The sequence below is a fragment of the Acipenser ruthenus genome, chromosome 7, assembly GCF_902713425.1.
Source record: "Acipenser ruthenus chromosome 7, fAciRut3.2 maternal haplotype, whole genome shotgun sequence".
NCBI lineage: Eukaryota > Metazoa > Chordata > Actinopteri > Acipenseriformes > Acipenseridae > Acipenser > Acipenser ruthenus.
This window is the reverse complement of record NC_081195.1, coordinates 14,974,017-14,988,792: the sequence shown is the minus strand read 5'-3', so window position 1 is coordinate 14,988,792 and position 14,776 is coordinate 14,974,017. Positions and strand designations below refer to the sequence as shown.

The following is a 14,776-nucleotide window of genomic DNA, read 5'->3' as shown; positions in this document are numbered from 1 at the left end:
GTGCTCAATACACGTCAATATGTGCATGCTGTGTTTTTGTTTTGCAGGCACAGTGAGTTTGACTTCATCTCAGGAACTCGTTTGAGGAAGCTTGCTCGCGACGGTGAATACCCCCCTGATGGCTTCATGGCTCCCAAGGCATGGAAAGTCCTGACCGAATACTATGTCTCTCTGGGAAAAGAGAACTAACTTTTAATTGTAAATGTAGGAAACACTGGTTGAATAGCTGATTTTATCCAACTGTAAATGATCATCTTTAAAAAAAAAAAAACCAAACAGCAACTTATTTTTTATTTTAAAAAGTAGGAGCTAAATATTTGAATAGATGACCTGTAAATCTGTCCAGTTATATAGCTATATATAGGCTTGCTGCTATTCGATTTTTATTTTTTGCCAAATCGACGATTAATATCGACGTTTATTTTAGAATGAATTTACCGTTTTTTTTTCAATATTTATTTTTCAATTCAAGCAGAGAATGGGTGAAATCGACCTTTATGCTTTAAAAAAAAAAAAAAACTTTTTATGCCATTGAGAAACATCTCATTCAGCGAAGCCCCTTTATCACATTCAACATGCAACAAAACCATGGTTACCAGCATTCTAATTGAAGTAACATTTGGTCACAGCAGAGCTATACCTTGTAAAGATAAAGATCCTACACAAATAAAAAAATTGAAAACATTCAAGCATACAAAAGTGTATTACACAGACTTTTGTAGCATACATTTATGAGTAAAAATAATATGCACAGAACAAAACATTAGATAGCTGAACAGAACTAACTTGCACTTATTCTTCAGCACAGCTGGAGTCACTGGAAGGTAAGGCAGACGGGCCACGGAGACGTCGGTCAGGGGATTGTGCACAATACTCATTAAGTGTTTTCCTCTTGCACCCCATTTTCAAATCAAACTAGTAACTGTCACCGTATACCTAGGAAAAGCCTACCTACACCTTAACCTGCTAATTTCAAAAGTAGGCGCACTTTTGCTAGCAAATGAAAGTGCAGTCGGTACAGGTCTTGATGATTGACAGTCATTTAAACGAATGAGAGCATTCTGACGCTGCTTCAGTCAACGAGATCTGTCAGAACTGGGTGAAATGACAGTGAAACTATACTAACAGATCACTGAGATGATTGACAGCGACCCCTAGCCATTCAGAGTGGAACAGAGACGGGACAGACTGTAAGTATAAAAACTAAACAAACTATAGATGATTTCTAAATTTGTTATTTTGGTACGAAAATAAAAAATAGCGAGTGGTTTTACTGACGTTTATCCTATATACTGGTATATAGGATAACTCTCATTTTTTGGGAATTTGACATTTAATGAGCTTTACCGATTTAATATCGAAAAGTAGCAAGCCTAGCTATATATATATATATATATATATATATATATATATATATATATATATATTCTTTTATATTGTTTACCTGAATGTTACCTTCTCCAGCCTGTCATAGATGTGTATTTAGCACCCCCAGTGGTAGAGGCAGGTAGTACTAAACTTCAGAAGCCAGCTACTGCATGCAAAGGATCCGCAACAAATGCTCCCAGTTTTAAGAGACCAAATTAAATATTTTTACAATGCAAAATCATGAAGGCAATCTGATTGCTCTGATAGAATGCTTGTTTTTATCAGTTTGCCACTTTTTATTAGTTTTCCTTGTGACTGAATTAAATCGAGTAACATAGGATCTTTTACAACTAATTACTTTGTCTGTCCAAAAAGCATATGGTTTCAATGACAGTTTATCATTAAAGGAGCCACCTACATTTTATATTGTAGGTAATGGCCAATTGAGTTCTTCTTTTCAGCTTAGGAAATGCTGCATTACTAGAGAACAACCCACTTTTGTACCTTCCTGAATCTCCTGTTAATACCAGCAACTGAAAAGGGAGAAATAATTATTGAATGCTTCAAGAACAACTTGATCCTTTAATCATGTTGCTAACAAATATCAACAGCTGCCTGAAGGAAATGCCTTTCACTTCTTATTGTACTGCAGCTGACAATCTCAGCACAAGACAAGAGCCCACATTCTCTTCATCAAGTGCCTATTTTTGTAAACTCACTGTTTTAAGTGTTAAAAGCCTGGTTTAGTGACCAAAATAAATGGCAGTACCTCAAATGTGCTGAACATTGCTGTTACCTAGTGTGCCGTTTCCTTGCCGTACAGCATCTAGAAAAACATTTAACAGTTTATTTGGGTGCTATAGATAGGAAGAAGCCTGTGCAAATATTATTAAATATTGGTTTTATATTGTATGTTAGTCCAAGTGGCTATCAAGCCTTTTAATTATTAAAACATAAAACAGTACCAAACATTATTTGTATAACATATTTATTAAAGTACTGAATTCCAAACTTGTGCCTTAAATTAGTCTTAACATGTTTTAAAATGTGTATCATATTAGCCAGTGTTGTATATCCTATACAATATGATTTAGGTTTTAAAATAAAAGTTTGTACAAAACAATCTGGTGGTGTTGTTTAGTTCTAATGACGACAATACAGATTGGACTCATTTTTCAGCTTCTCTTTTTAAAACATAGTATTTTATATTGAATTTTAATGTGATTTTTCCATTACTGTTATTTTTTTGTATAAGCTATATGGGTTTTTGGAGGTTATTATTTTATTATTATAAGGTCACTTTCGATGTGTCTACACTTCACATCAGCAGTGGGATGCTCTTAAAACCTGCACATTGGAAAGGTGACTGTCGAGTAACTAATCAGAATCGTAGACTTGTATCTCAAAACATCTGTGCTAGTCTCGTATCGTGAAACGCGTCACTCTAGATGAAAAACGGAACCCATTGTTCAGTGGCCTTTAGCTGAGCCGAACTTCCCAAATAAATTGTAAAAGCACAATCCAATTTAACTTCAAAAGACAACACACACAATAGAGGTTTAACTTGTGTTTTATTACTATCACAGCAGTATAATACAGACTGAAAATAAAAAATATTAACTTATGTATCCATTAAAATCTGCTTAAATTTGCAATGAACTTACAGTTCTTTATTTTTTTACATTTTATATACATTCCCCATGTACCCCTGAAGAACTGAAATACATCCCATGTTGAAATGAGAGTCAATATGGTGTTGTGATGAATTATTAGGGTGATTCAAGTTTTACAACAGTTACACTGCTCTAAATTCAGTAATACCACAAAGCAAAGCAAATTAGAAAACACAAATACTTCTTTTCCAGCAGTAATTCTCTTATAATACAGTATATAATAGATCATACTGCATTTCATTCAAAAGTACCCTAGAACTATAGCAAGTACTACACCACCAATCTTGCAAGAATTTCTGTAAAACACCTTTACACTCTTTAGTGCAAACTAAGTGCATATTTCTTTATGTTTAGCAGTTTTGTTTAGTTCATCAGTACTCTATGCTGTAAAAACTATTTAAAGATGGCCAAGTTTAACCATATTTAGAACCTACACAGCCTCTTTTTCTAAACCTAAGCCCAAGCGCAACATTGGGGAACACTTGAGTGTTAATCCATATCCATAACTATTAAATATTCAATAGTGCTAAATTTAGAAATGCCAAGACACTTAATAGATTCAATAACAAACATTTGGACTAGAAGTCAAAGACATGAAAAAACATGAACTTGACCAACTTATGTGATCACCAACGGTGACAATTCAAAAACTCAACTGAGCTAACATCCTTGTCTGGCCGACAGTATTGTGGGGAGTCCCTCATAGTGAAACTCACAGAGTACAAGTTTTTGATATCACACCAAGGCAAATCTAATAAAAAACATGAATGTTCTGTACAGGAAATGGTCAGGTTATAAGGCTTAGGGGAGTGTGTTGAAGTCATCTTAGACTCTCCTTCTAGAATCCACCTGGCTTGTTGTAAATAGAGACTACATGATCATATCTAGAAATGGCAAGAACACTGCTAATTTATTTTAACTTTAAATGCTCGATCATACATTCTGAGAAAGCTACAGCAAACGTTTTGTCTTCTGCCTTCAGTCTGACTACATATATGCAGACATTAACCCAAATATTTTCCAACTTGGACTTGAGTTTCTATAGTTTTAGCTAAAAAAAAAAAAATTTTCACACTAAACAATTTTGAAACAAAAAACCCACATTTTCTACCAATTTACTTACGCAAACTTAATTTAGCGAAATATACAGTGCACTGTATCTGAGCATTATTGTATTTAAAACTAGATTTGAGGGCACTTCCTTTCATTGTTTCAGTTACATGATTAACTGAAGCGTTCGCAGTTCCAGTGAATTCGTAAAAGTTGTTTTAAGATATTTGACTTGGAGCACATTACAATTTGGTGCTATGTTGGCCTAAATGTCTACCTATAAGTCAGTGTATTCTAGGAACTCTTTCTTTTATTGAAACTTACTACTCAGAAATATGTACAGCGAAATCTTCAGGAAGAATATACCCCGCTCTCAGTGCAGAAATTGATTAAGCTTGTACTCCGCTATTTTCATTAGCATCTTAAAAAAAAAACCATTTAATTTAAATAACTGTACATTGGCTGCTGATCAAGGAATAACATTTTGCTGGGTGTTCTGCTCAGTCCAAGGCAGAATGCATCAGAACACCCTGAACGCCTGCAGTTTTTGATTTCTTCATCTTTTCTATTGCCTTTCGAAGATCACCTTGCGCAATGGGTCTGACAAAATCTTCTTCCACACTAAAAAAAAAAAAAAAAAAATCAATAAAACAAAATTATAATACAAATGGTGATGCATAATGCAGCCAAAACATTTTACATCAGAACAGGACTTCCATCATCAGCACTTAAACTAGAATTAGCTGACAGTGATGGCTATCTGGTGACCAATATAAAAAAAAAAAAAAGAAAAAACTTTAAATACAAAAAAGTTGGCAGTTAAATCAGTTTAATAATTATAAATGCATTTGTGATATATATATATATATATATATATATATATATATATATATATATATATATATATATATATATATATATATATATATATTTTTATAGCTGTTGTAATTATAATAAATATAATTCATGTTTACTGTTTTGGGGGTAGAATATTGGGAGGCTGTGTGGTCCAGTGGTTAAAGAAAAGGGCTTGTAACCAGGAGGTCCCCGGTTCAAATCCCACCTCAGCCACTGACTCATTGTGTGACCCTGAGCAAGTCACTTAACCTCCTTGTGCTCCGTCTTTCGGGCGAGACGTTGTTGTAAGTGACTCTGCAGCTGATGCATAGTTTACACACCCTAGTCTCTGTAAGTCGCCTTGGATAAAGGTGTCTGCTAAATAAACAAATAATAATAATAATATAGCTATAGTTTATCTTACTATATGGGATTATTAGATTAGGCAAAATGTTCAAAATAATAGATGTTAACAACAACAACAACAACAACAACAACAACAACAACAACAACTGTCAGGCAGTTATACGGCTTCCAAGCCCGGTACCAGTTGGAAATTTTGGCAAGCTGTAGCACTGCAGCACCAGTGTCAGCAACAGATTTATGGAGCAGTTTCAATTCAAAATACTGCATTAGTTCATTATCTCACGATGCTTTATAATTTTAAACACTACAGTAACAATGACCCTATCTACACACTGTAAGGAGTTAGAAGTTAATTTTGCATTTGACCTTAAGAGGTCAAAGTTCAAAGTCAAGGCAATTTTTGAATAGAACATATATGGGTGACTATAAAGCTAGTTTTACATTTGACCAAACAGAAATGCCTCAGTTTGCCATATTGGTTTATGCAAAAACACAATTTTTGAAAAAGTCATTTGTACTGACACAGGGATGATGCTTGTCAACTTTGGAGTTAATCAAATAAACCATTTTTCAACTGAAGCAGTTTTAAATTTAAAGAAGAAAATGCAGATCTGGTGACCTTCTTGTTTTACAAAAGAACACCATTTTGTCATATTTGAATTCCATTGTCCCCAATATAATGCCTACCAAGTTCAGAGTTAGTTGGTTAAGCGGTTTCCAAACAGAAGCAGTTTGATGTTTGGGGTGTGTTTTGGCGAATTTGGTGGCAGCCCATTTTGATTGTAAAATTTATCACAAACTTGAAGCGGGTTTGGTTGCTGAGGACATATGTGAAGTTTCAGATCAAATTGGTTCACAAGAAGATTTTGAAAGGTTTTTCCAAAAAATGCGCCAGGCCGCCATCTTGGTTGACGGATTTGCGCATTTTTTTTTGCATTTGAACTGTAATCTACACGGGACGATACCTGCCAAGTTTCATGTTGATTGGTTACACTGCGTGCGAACAGGAGCAGTTTAGTTTAAAGTTTCGGGAGGAAAAACGACAATAAAAAAATAAATAAATGAATAAATAAAATAAATAATATTAAAAAATCTTTACAATAACAATAATACAATTATTGTTGTTCCCAAAAAAAGGAGGCATCATGCTTTGCACAACAAACCCACCTTAAAAACCCTTTAGTACTGGGTTACAGACTAGAATGCAACACTTCTTTTTATGCAACATAAAAAGCATTACCAACAACAAATGTTTTACGAATGCTGAGCCGGCAAAGTTCAGGCCTTGAAATGTACACATTCGCCCTTTGATCTCAAATTACATTTAATACAGAGAGATGTTTTTTTTTATTTCCAGGAATTAAACCCTCTGAAGATTTTTTTATTTTTTTTTTAAGAGAAGAAAGGCATTCTGTTTGTTGTAATGGGTCACCCCTATTTATTATCCAGAGTTGTTTTTCAGGGCAGGACAATGCCATCCTGTGCAGGGTTAAGATAAGTTTTCACAAAATAATTTGTTGTGTAACCTGTCCAATAGCATATTTTTTCTTTATACATTACCTGCTTTCATGGGTGTTGTTACGGACGTAGTCTCTGACACACAGCAGAGCAGAATCCCTGCACATCTCTCTCAGGTCACTTCCCGAGAATCCATCTGTATCCTTAGCAACTTCACGCAGGTCCACAAGGGTGTCCACCTAGACAAAAGTAAAGTTGATTTCTAAATTACTCTATGTTTCATTCAAGATTTACGATTTCCTATGATTCATCTGCAAAGCCTACTTTTAGTCATTACATTTTTAATGGCCAAGAAGGGGAAATTCTGGTATTTTCATTTCAAACTTCCATCTATTCAGTTTTTCAGTATTTATTATTGCAAAACGAAGGACAGATATATGCTAAGATTTATTAAAAAAAAAAAAAAAAAGGAATTATAAAGTCTTAAAACAACTAGAGTATGTATTAATAAGCAAGGCAAAAACAAACGCCTCGTACTCACATTTTCATTTTCTAAAATGAGTTTGAGAATTTCCTCACGTTGCCTGTGGTTCTGTAAAGAAAACACAAATTATTTTGGAGGACGAGCTTGGTGCAGTGCCTCTGTTCTTTTAAAAAAAAAAAAGGTACAGAGTAGCCAATTTAATTATTACTGGCTGGGATTCATTTGTAAAATAAAAGATGAAAACACTGGTTTTAAACCCAACTCCTACAAACTAAGATACAGGATGACAATACAGGTAGGTCCGTGTACATTCCGGCCAATGGTTTTTGCATTCAGAATCAGAAAACCATTAAAGACTTGTTTTTCATTTTCTAATTTCTGAGTTTAAAATACAAAAATGGATTCAGGCTTGTTTTCCCATTTTTCATATGTAAGGTTCTTATATTTATATCCGGCTTTATAAATTAACTTTATAAACTTAACTGGATTATATTACCATAACACATTTGTCCAGGGCGCTCACGTATGTTTAGAGCTCCCCTTTCACCGGTACCCAATTTGCTTCACTTGGGGGGTGCATCCATATATATGGATATCAATGTATTGATGCAGAAAACGTCATAACACCGGGACACATTTGATATGAGTAGAGCACGCCTCCGATTTACAATGCAAAAACGATTGGCCGGAATGTACACGGACCTAGGTAGATAGCTACTTTGCAATGTCAAAAAATATTCACTGCATCACAACCAGACCCTCACAGAGAATTGTGAGGGTCTGGAACCAACTCCCCAGTAATGTTGTTGAAGCTGACACCCTGGGATCCTTCAAGAAGCTGCTTGATGAGATTCTGGGATCAGTAAGCTACTAACAACCAAACGAGCAAGATGGGCCGAATGGCCTCCTCTCGTTTGTAAACGTTCTTATGCTCTTATGAGCAACAAGACTCTCGGAGTACCAGCACGGGCCATAGCGGGTCATATTAAAAGTGATCTATTTGTGTTATTGTATTTACTGCTCAACATGGGCACCATTTGACTGTGGGGGTCCATCATTGCACTAGACAAAAATCATAACATCAGAAATAGCTAATCCCACTTTCTTGCAGGACCATGCAACTCATGGGTTCAGAAAATGTTGTACAATTGTCACGTATCTAACAGAAAAAGAGAGTAGTGCAACAGTTGCATGATGGAGTACAATTATTTCCCCCCTGGTTAGGCAGTCAGAGTACTCCCTGTAGACTCACAGGCTGATTGATATGGAACCTCGTTGGCATCCTCCTTAGAATGGCAGAATCCAAATCCTGAGGACGGTTTGTAGCTCCCATAACTATAACCTAGGAAACAAAACAATGGAAATCTGATATCCTGAAATGTCTACACAGTTAAACTCTTTAGGGTCCGCCTCATGTTAAAAATCCCGCCGGAGACCTGGCCCTTTAAGTCTTTTTACTCTGGCACTGTAAGAGAGCCCTACTTGCAGGGCATAGTTTGAAAGAGGAGACTTGGGGCTTTACGATGAGGTCCTATTTGTGTATCTCCGGCATTGGAGCCTGTCAGTAGACATCCATGAATGCAAGTGTTTTGCAACGTTACTGCTGCTCTGTATGACAGACCTGTCTCAAACAAACATTTTCGACAAAATCTTTCCAAAAGAAGAGAAATGGCAACAAAGGCAAAATGACCTATTTCCCAATAAATATAAATTTGTTTTTCATGTTGACAGTGTTTGTGGATCAGATGCACGTCACAAGTCAGCTGTTAGGTTGCCATGGTCGCTACATTGAATGGCTTTGAAGTCACAGTAGTGAATAGCTCCATCTTGCAGCATCAGGGTCCCTAGCACGAATAATATGAATGTGTTTTTTTCTTCTTTTTGTTTTGCACATTTTTCAATTGTTCATTTTTTTTTGTTGTTGTTGGTTGCTTTTGTATATACGTCCACAATTCCTTTTTTATTATTAGGGCTTCTGTTTTTCAGGTTTTACTGATTGTATTTTTCGGTGCTTATTTTTAGCTATTTTCGAGTTATATAAATCGTTTTTTTTCGGGGGTTTCATTTTTGATATACTGTATGAAACTAGTGTTTTCGGTTACTTTCCAAAATACTTGAGCATTTTTTTTGTGTCAAAATATGTATAGTAACTTGACAGTACATACACACTTAAGTTGTACCTTCTTTCCTTTGCTGTCTTCCACGGGCACATTCTTCTGGGGTTTTTGTGTGTAGGCATTTTTGAACATTTTGCCACAATTTTGTTTTAAATCCTCCATATCTTAACTGTAATACAGCTTTAAATCTTGCTAACAAGCCTCCATCCTGATTGTAATCTCATTTTAAATCTCGCAAGTGGAGTCCAACAGAAATGTAGAAATGTGTTGTCACTCAGAAGTTGGGGTGGGTTTAAAGTATTCAGAACGAATCAATGATAGATACAAGTCAGGACGGGACACTGCCAAGCAGCACTGGGAAATGTATTTATTATTTTTATAGTAGGTTTTATTTTTTTAATGGGAAAAGGGAAAAGTCAACAAGAATAGATGAACCATTTCCACAGTTTTTCCGGTGTTTATTGGCTATCCACCGATTTAAATTGTTTTGTAATCGGGGATGTTTTATTGGTTAAAACCGAAAATCAGAAGCCCTAATTATTATCCAATTTGTTAAAAAATGTCCATGTTCCCTACAGGCTGAAGTTTTATTGTACACTGTCAGATTTGAGCTGACTGTGCTAAAATACATTTTACAAACAATAAATAATGTTTTTTTATAAAAAGCTCACATTCATTTTGTGTATGACATGTACCTGTAACCTTTATAGTTAGAGTTATAGGCACAAATCTAACAAAAGTAAAAAACAGATGAAAATAGCTTGGACCCTAAAAGGGTTAAAAGCAATCTATTTAACTACTTAAATTTACATTTCACCTTTCCTTCCATTTTTAGAATACTCCAAGTGGTTCCAAGTTCTGTGTATCAGAAGAATCCTAGTTCACAGCTACTTTGGAGTCCAAATCAACTGTGTCCCCACCTTCTTCAAACTATTACTATGGTGCTAGCATAGGTGCAAGGTAATCACAGTCTTATGGAATCAGGAACATAAAGGATAATGGTGGGTAGCTTCTGATTCACAGAAAGATTATTCAAATTCAGTACTTGAACAACTGATCTCAGACCCACTTTGAATAATTGTAAACATAATAAGGAGAAGGTCAAAAATGACATCTACAACTACAGAAGTATGTCGCTAATACAAAAGATCACCATGACCTACATCTACAGTATTTACAGTCCAAATTGTACTATATGCTTGCTTGTAATCACAGATTATTTGTGTTCTTTCAGAGGTACAGTAACAAATACTGAATTACTCAAAATAAAAAATAAAAACATGCATAACCTATAAAAATGAAAGTGGAAGTCTACAGGAAGTTAAGCTCATACAATAAAGGCTAACCTGGCAGTTGTAATCTGTATCCAGGCCATCCCACAGACTCATGAACTGCGCTTTCATCATAGCAGTGGCTTCATGATCAGAACTAGAGCGGCTCCTCAAGAAAGAATCTAATAGGAGAGAGAAAAAAAACAAAAAACAAGATCAAGTCTCATCTTACAATTCACAGAATACACCTTAGCATTTCCCTTAGCATAAATATGGAGCCACAACAAAAGAAAAATCGCTCTGGATCCCCATACCACCATGGATCCTAGATATTCATACTTATCTGCATTCATATAATAAAATGTACATTAACATGCATGCAATGAAAATTAGCAATGAAACTTTCAGTATTATCTGACGAAACTGTTAGCTGCAATAATCTTTTTCAGTCTTTTTGCAGTTAGATTTGAAGCTTCTAATGTTATGCATGTGTGTGCATTTTAACCAGAATTAACATTAAATATGATGTCAAGGTTACACTGGAGGACTAGATCATTAAAAAGAAAGTTTTCTCTTATTGGATAAAGACTGAACTCCTGTGGTCAATCAGTGAACTGCAATTGTAAAGTTGGAGCTCTGAAACAAAAACTTCCATTAACGTACTCTTATAATGCAAGTATAACCACCAATACAACCATTGCAATCAAGGCATTTTTTAGTACTAATTTTACAATAATGGTACTTGTAGCACATTATTCTACAATGTAAAACATTTATTAAAATCAGCTCCTGGTTGCAATTGGTCAGTGATGACTCAGGTCTAGGGATAAAGAGACAATTCAAACAAGGAGGGAACAGTACATCACAGATAGAATGTACAATACATAAAAAAAACATACATCTCCAAAATCCTTAAAAAAAACAATAAAGTCCTTTGTACATCCCTATTCTACTACAGCCCTGATGGTTTACATAGTATTCCATTTGGTCTTATAGTTGAAGAAACAAAAGTAATTACCAATTTCATCGATGAAGATGATGGAAGGCTGCAGTTTTATCGCCAGTGAGAACACAGCTGCGGCGAGTTTCTGAGATTCTCCGTACCACTTGTCAGTCAGGGTGGAGGGCTGCAGGTTAATGAAGCGAAAGCCTGCTTCTTTGGCTGTAGCTTTGGCAATCAGGGTTTTACCACAGCCTGGGGGGCCATACAGGAGCACACCTGGAAAACAATAGCAGGACAAAGTCTAAATTCAATGTCCTCTTTGTTAGAGTAGGATGTATATTTGCATGTACCATAGGAAAAGTTCAGGCCAGTGGTAGATTACATAAGTGAGAATTAAACTTGCGACTACATAATAAGATCACTACCAATGCTCAAAATGTTCAGCAGATTTACTATTCCAAAATGGCTAAGTGAGCTGTAATGAACTTTCTCCGGTAGACTGATATATAGTCTGCCTGCTCTGCAAAAAGGCTAGCTCTTTTGGCTTAGCAGACATGGATCAGTCTCTGAGATCAGGGTTTGATCCACAGTCACTAACTCTGTATGTGTCATGGATTTTGATGTGCTTTCCCAACTGTTCTGAAGAGAATCTGGGAAAGAGACGGGTGTTTGTGACAGATTGGCTGCTGAAAGGCTTCCTGCCCTGACATCTTTTGGCCTCTCTTGTCATACCTTTTGGGGGCTGCAGCAGTCTTGAGCCTTCAAACAAATGCCTCTTCCGGATGGGAAGTATAACTGTATCTTTCAGTTCAGTAATGACATCATCCAGACCAGCAATGTCACTCCAAGTGATCTAAGAACAGCACATGTTCATTTCAGTTATTGTCAAGGGTTTTTTCAAAGAAATATTTTGTACAGATGTGCAACCGTTCAGCTCTGCTGGCTCAATTTTACAGAATGCAAGCATGACCAACAGAGGATCACATGAAGCTAGTTATCTCTTATGTGAATGGACAACTTGGATTTCATAAGAAAGAGAAAAAAAAAAAAAAAAAAAAAAAAAAAAAAATTACCAGTAGGAAACACAGTGACCTTGACTAGAAAAGTGGGCAACTGTTGTTGTTTTATTTATTCAAAGCATTGACAGTGTTCCTCAATAATCCCCAACTGTCAAAACCTATTAATGCTGGCATTTGTTCTGGGATCTTCTTACAGTTATAAAATGCATAGCAGTTTAGCACCCATAAACAGAGCACTTAAACCAACAGTACTGCTTTGTTTATTCAGAAGTACATATTGGAGTGCCACAGGCTTTTGTTAAGCCTTTTACTGTACAAGAATGACTGACAAATACCAGCACAAAACTAGCTTATGTACAATCAACACTATATAAAATTATTTTATACTGTGTCACCCACTTATAATTTTCAACGGGTGAGGGAGATAATTCAGATGCACCAGAGCAACAGAAGTCCTTTAAAAGAAAGTGACTCTTCGATACTGTCCTATTCAAATCAGTCTGTTTTTACCTGCATATTCAGAGGGTCTACCAAATGGGCTGCAATGCTCATCTCATATTCTGAGAGCTTAACATTCTTCACACCAATTTGTTTCATAAGCTTTTCTGCCTGTAAGAAAAAAAAAATTACGAGCATTTAGACAGATTAATCTAACAAATGAAAGTCTGAGGCAGTAGAGTTTCAAAAATAAATAAAATACTATCCCCGATGAATATTTCAACCATAGTAACATGTAGGCCTATATAAGTAAAGAGTTATATAAATACCAGTGCTGGGACAAATATCGAAACAAATATTTTTTTGTATTCGGATACAAAAATCAGATGTTCGTATTCGCTACAAATAACAAATACCTTGACTTATTTACCATCTCACCAGAATTTGAGTGCCAATTTAAAAAAAAGTTGCAAATGAAGAAGAGTTCCGTGTTATGTGAGATTAACACACACACACATTTTATATTATATATATATATATATATATATATATATATATATATACACACACACACACACATATATATATAAATAGAGCCTCTATTTAAGTTTTAGACAGCAAAAACGCATATTGTTCCCTATCGAAAGCATCTGGGACAAAAACGCGTTGTGCTGCTTTAGAGCGAGCCAGAATCTCATGGGACAGAAAAAAGGCAAGCACGTCATTCTGAAATGCCTCGCTTAAACAGTATCCAACTTCCAGAAAATGTTGTCTAGTGATTTTCATATACGTTGTATATATTATATATTTTTGTTGCGACTTCCTGTTATGTGGAATGTAATAAACGAGTAGCAAAACGGCGAGTCTTTTTCACCTTCATTTTACAACGCCATTTCCACGTTTGTTTTACTTGAAGTGTTAAGTTAAATTTCAGTTTTCGTTTGCTTGTTCAGCTACAAAAAGGCACAAGTAAACCTCATGTTATTACTTTATGAAAACGTGTCTATGGCCACTGTTTACTATGAAGAAACGGCAATGGCAAGGAATGAAAAAATAAAAAAGTAAAATTCGTTGTCAACTTTATGTACTATTTATTTCGGGAATAAACAAAGCACTATAACTTGCACTGTTATCTGGCATCCTTTGTTTTGTAGTTAATTTGCTGGGGTAAAGCTAGTCCTACCCAATTATTTTTACTCCTGGGACATTTTTCTATTTTAACGTGTTACATAGTGTAAGGTCTTGCTGTTAAGGCACACACAGGGGCCACTGCCACGCCCCCCTGTCCCTGCTGCTATGCTTTCTCTGCCTGCGTTAAGAGCAATATAATCCATTTTGATTCCATGTTGTAACACAATAAAATGTGGAAAAGTCCTAGGGGGGTGAATACTTTTGAGAGCCACTGTATCTGCTTCTATTAGCGCATTACTACCACTAAATAAACTGTACAATCCTATAATCTTAAAATGTCTGTTGCTTCAACCGATCGCACGAGATTATTATTATTATTATTATTATTATTTATTTCTTAGCAGACGCCCTTATCCAGGGCGACTTACAATTGTTACAATATATCACATTATTTTTACATACAATTACCCATTTATACAGTTGGGTTTTTACTGGAGCAATCTAGGTAAAGTACCTTGCTCAAGGGTACAGCAGCAGTGTCCTCCACTAGGGATTGAACCCACAACCCTTCGGTCAAGAGTCCAGAGCCCTAACCACTACTCCACACTGCTGACCAGACTT

At 35.6% G+C, this 14,776-nt stretch overlaps 2 protein-coding genes across 2 annotated transcripts in view; one reads left to right on the top strand and one right to left on the bottom strand.

The window, feature by feature from the left end:
• LOC117415196 (bifunctional 3'-phosphoadenosine 5'-phosphosulfate synthase 2-like) overlaps positions 1 to 4,069 on the top strand; it is a 27,955-nt gene extending 23,886 nt beyond the window's left edge. Inside the window, exon 12 of the mRNA XM_034025224.3 lies at positions 48 to 4,069. Coding sequence (XP_033881115.3) covers positions 48 to 189 — 142 coding nt within the window. The 3' untranslated portion in view covers positions 190 to 4,069. The remainder of the gene's footprint in view (positions 1 to 47) is intronic.
• LOC117414738 (outer mitochondrial transmembrane helix translocase) overlaps positions 2,923 to 14,776 on the bottom strand; it is a 13,787-nt gene continuing 1,933 nt past the window's right edge. Inside the window, exons 3-10 of the mRNA XM_034024516.3 lie at positions 13,097 to 13,195; positions 12,300 to 12,420; positions 11,643 to 11,843; positions 10,700 to 10,806; positions 8,489 to 8,578; positions 7,294 to 7,344; positions 6,855 to 6,991; positions 2,923 to 4,712 (exon numbers count right to left, since the gene is read on the bottom strand). Coding sequence (XP_033880407.1) covers positions 4,592 to 4,712; positions 6,855 to 6,991; positions 7,294 to 7,344; positions 8,489 to 8,578; positions 10,700 to 10,806; positions 11,643 to 11,843; positions 12,300 to 12,420; positions 13,097 to 13,195 — 927 coding nt within the window. The 3' untranslated portion in view covers positions 2,923 to 4,591. The remainder of the gene's footprint in view (positions 4,713 to 6,854; positions 6,992 to 7,293; positions 7,345 to 8,488; positions 8,579 to 10,699; positions 10,807 to 11,642; positions 11,844 to 12,299; positions 12,421 to 13,096; positions 13,196 to 14,776) is intronic.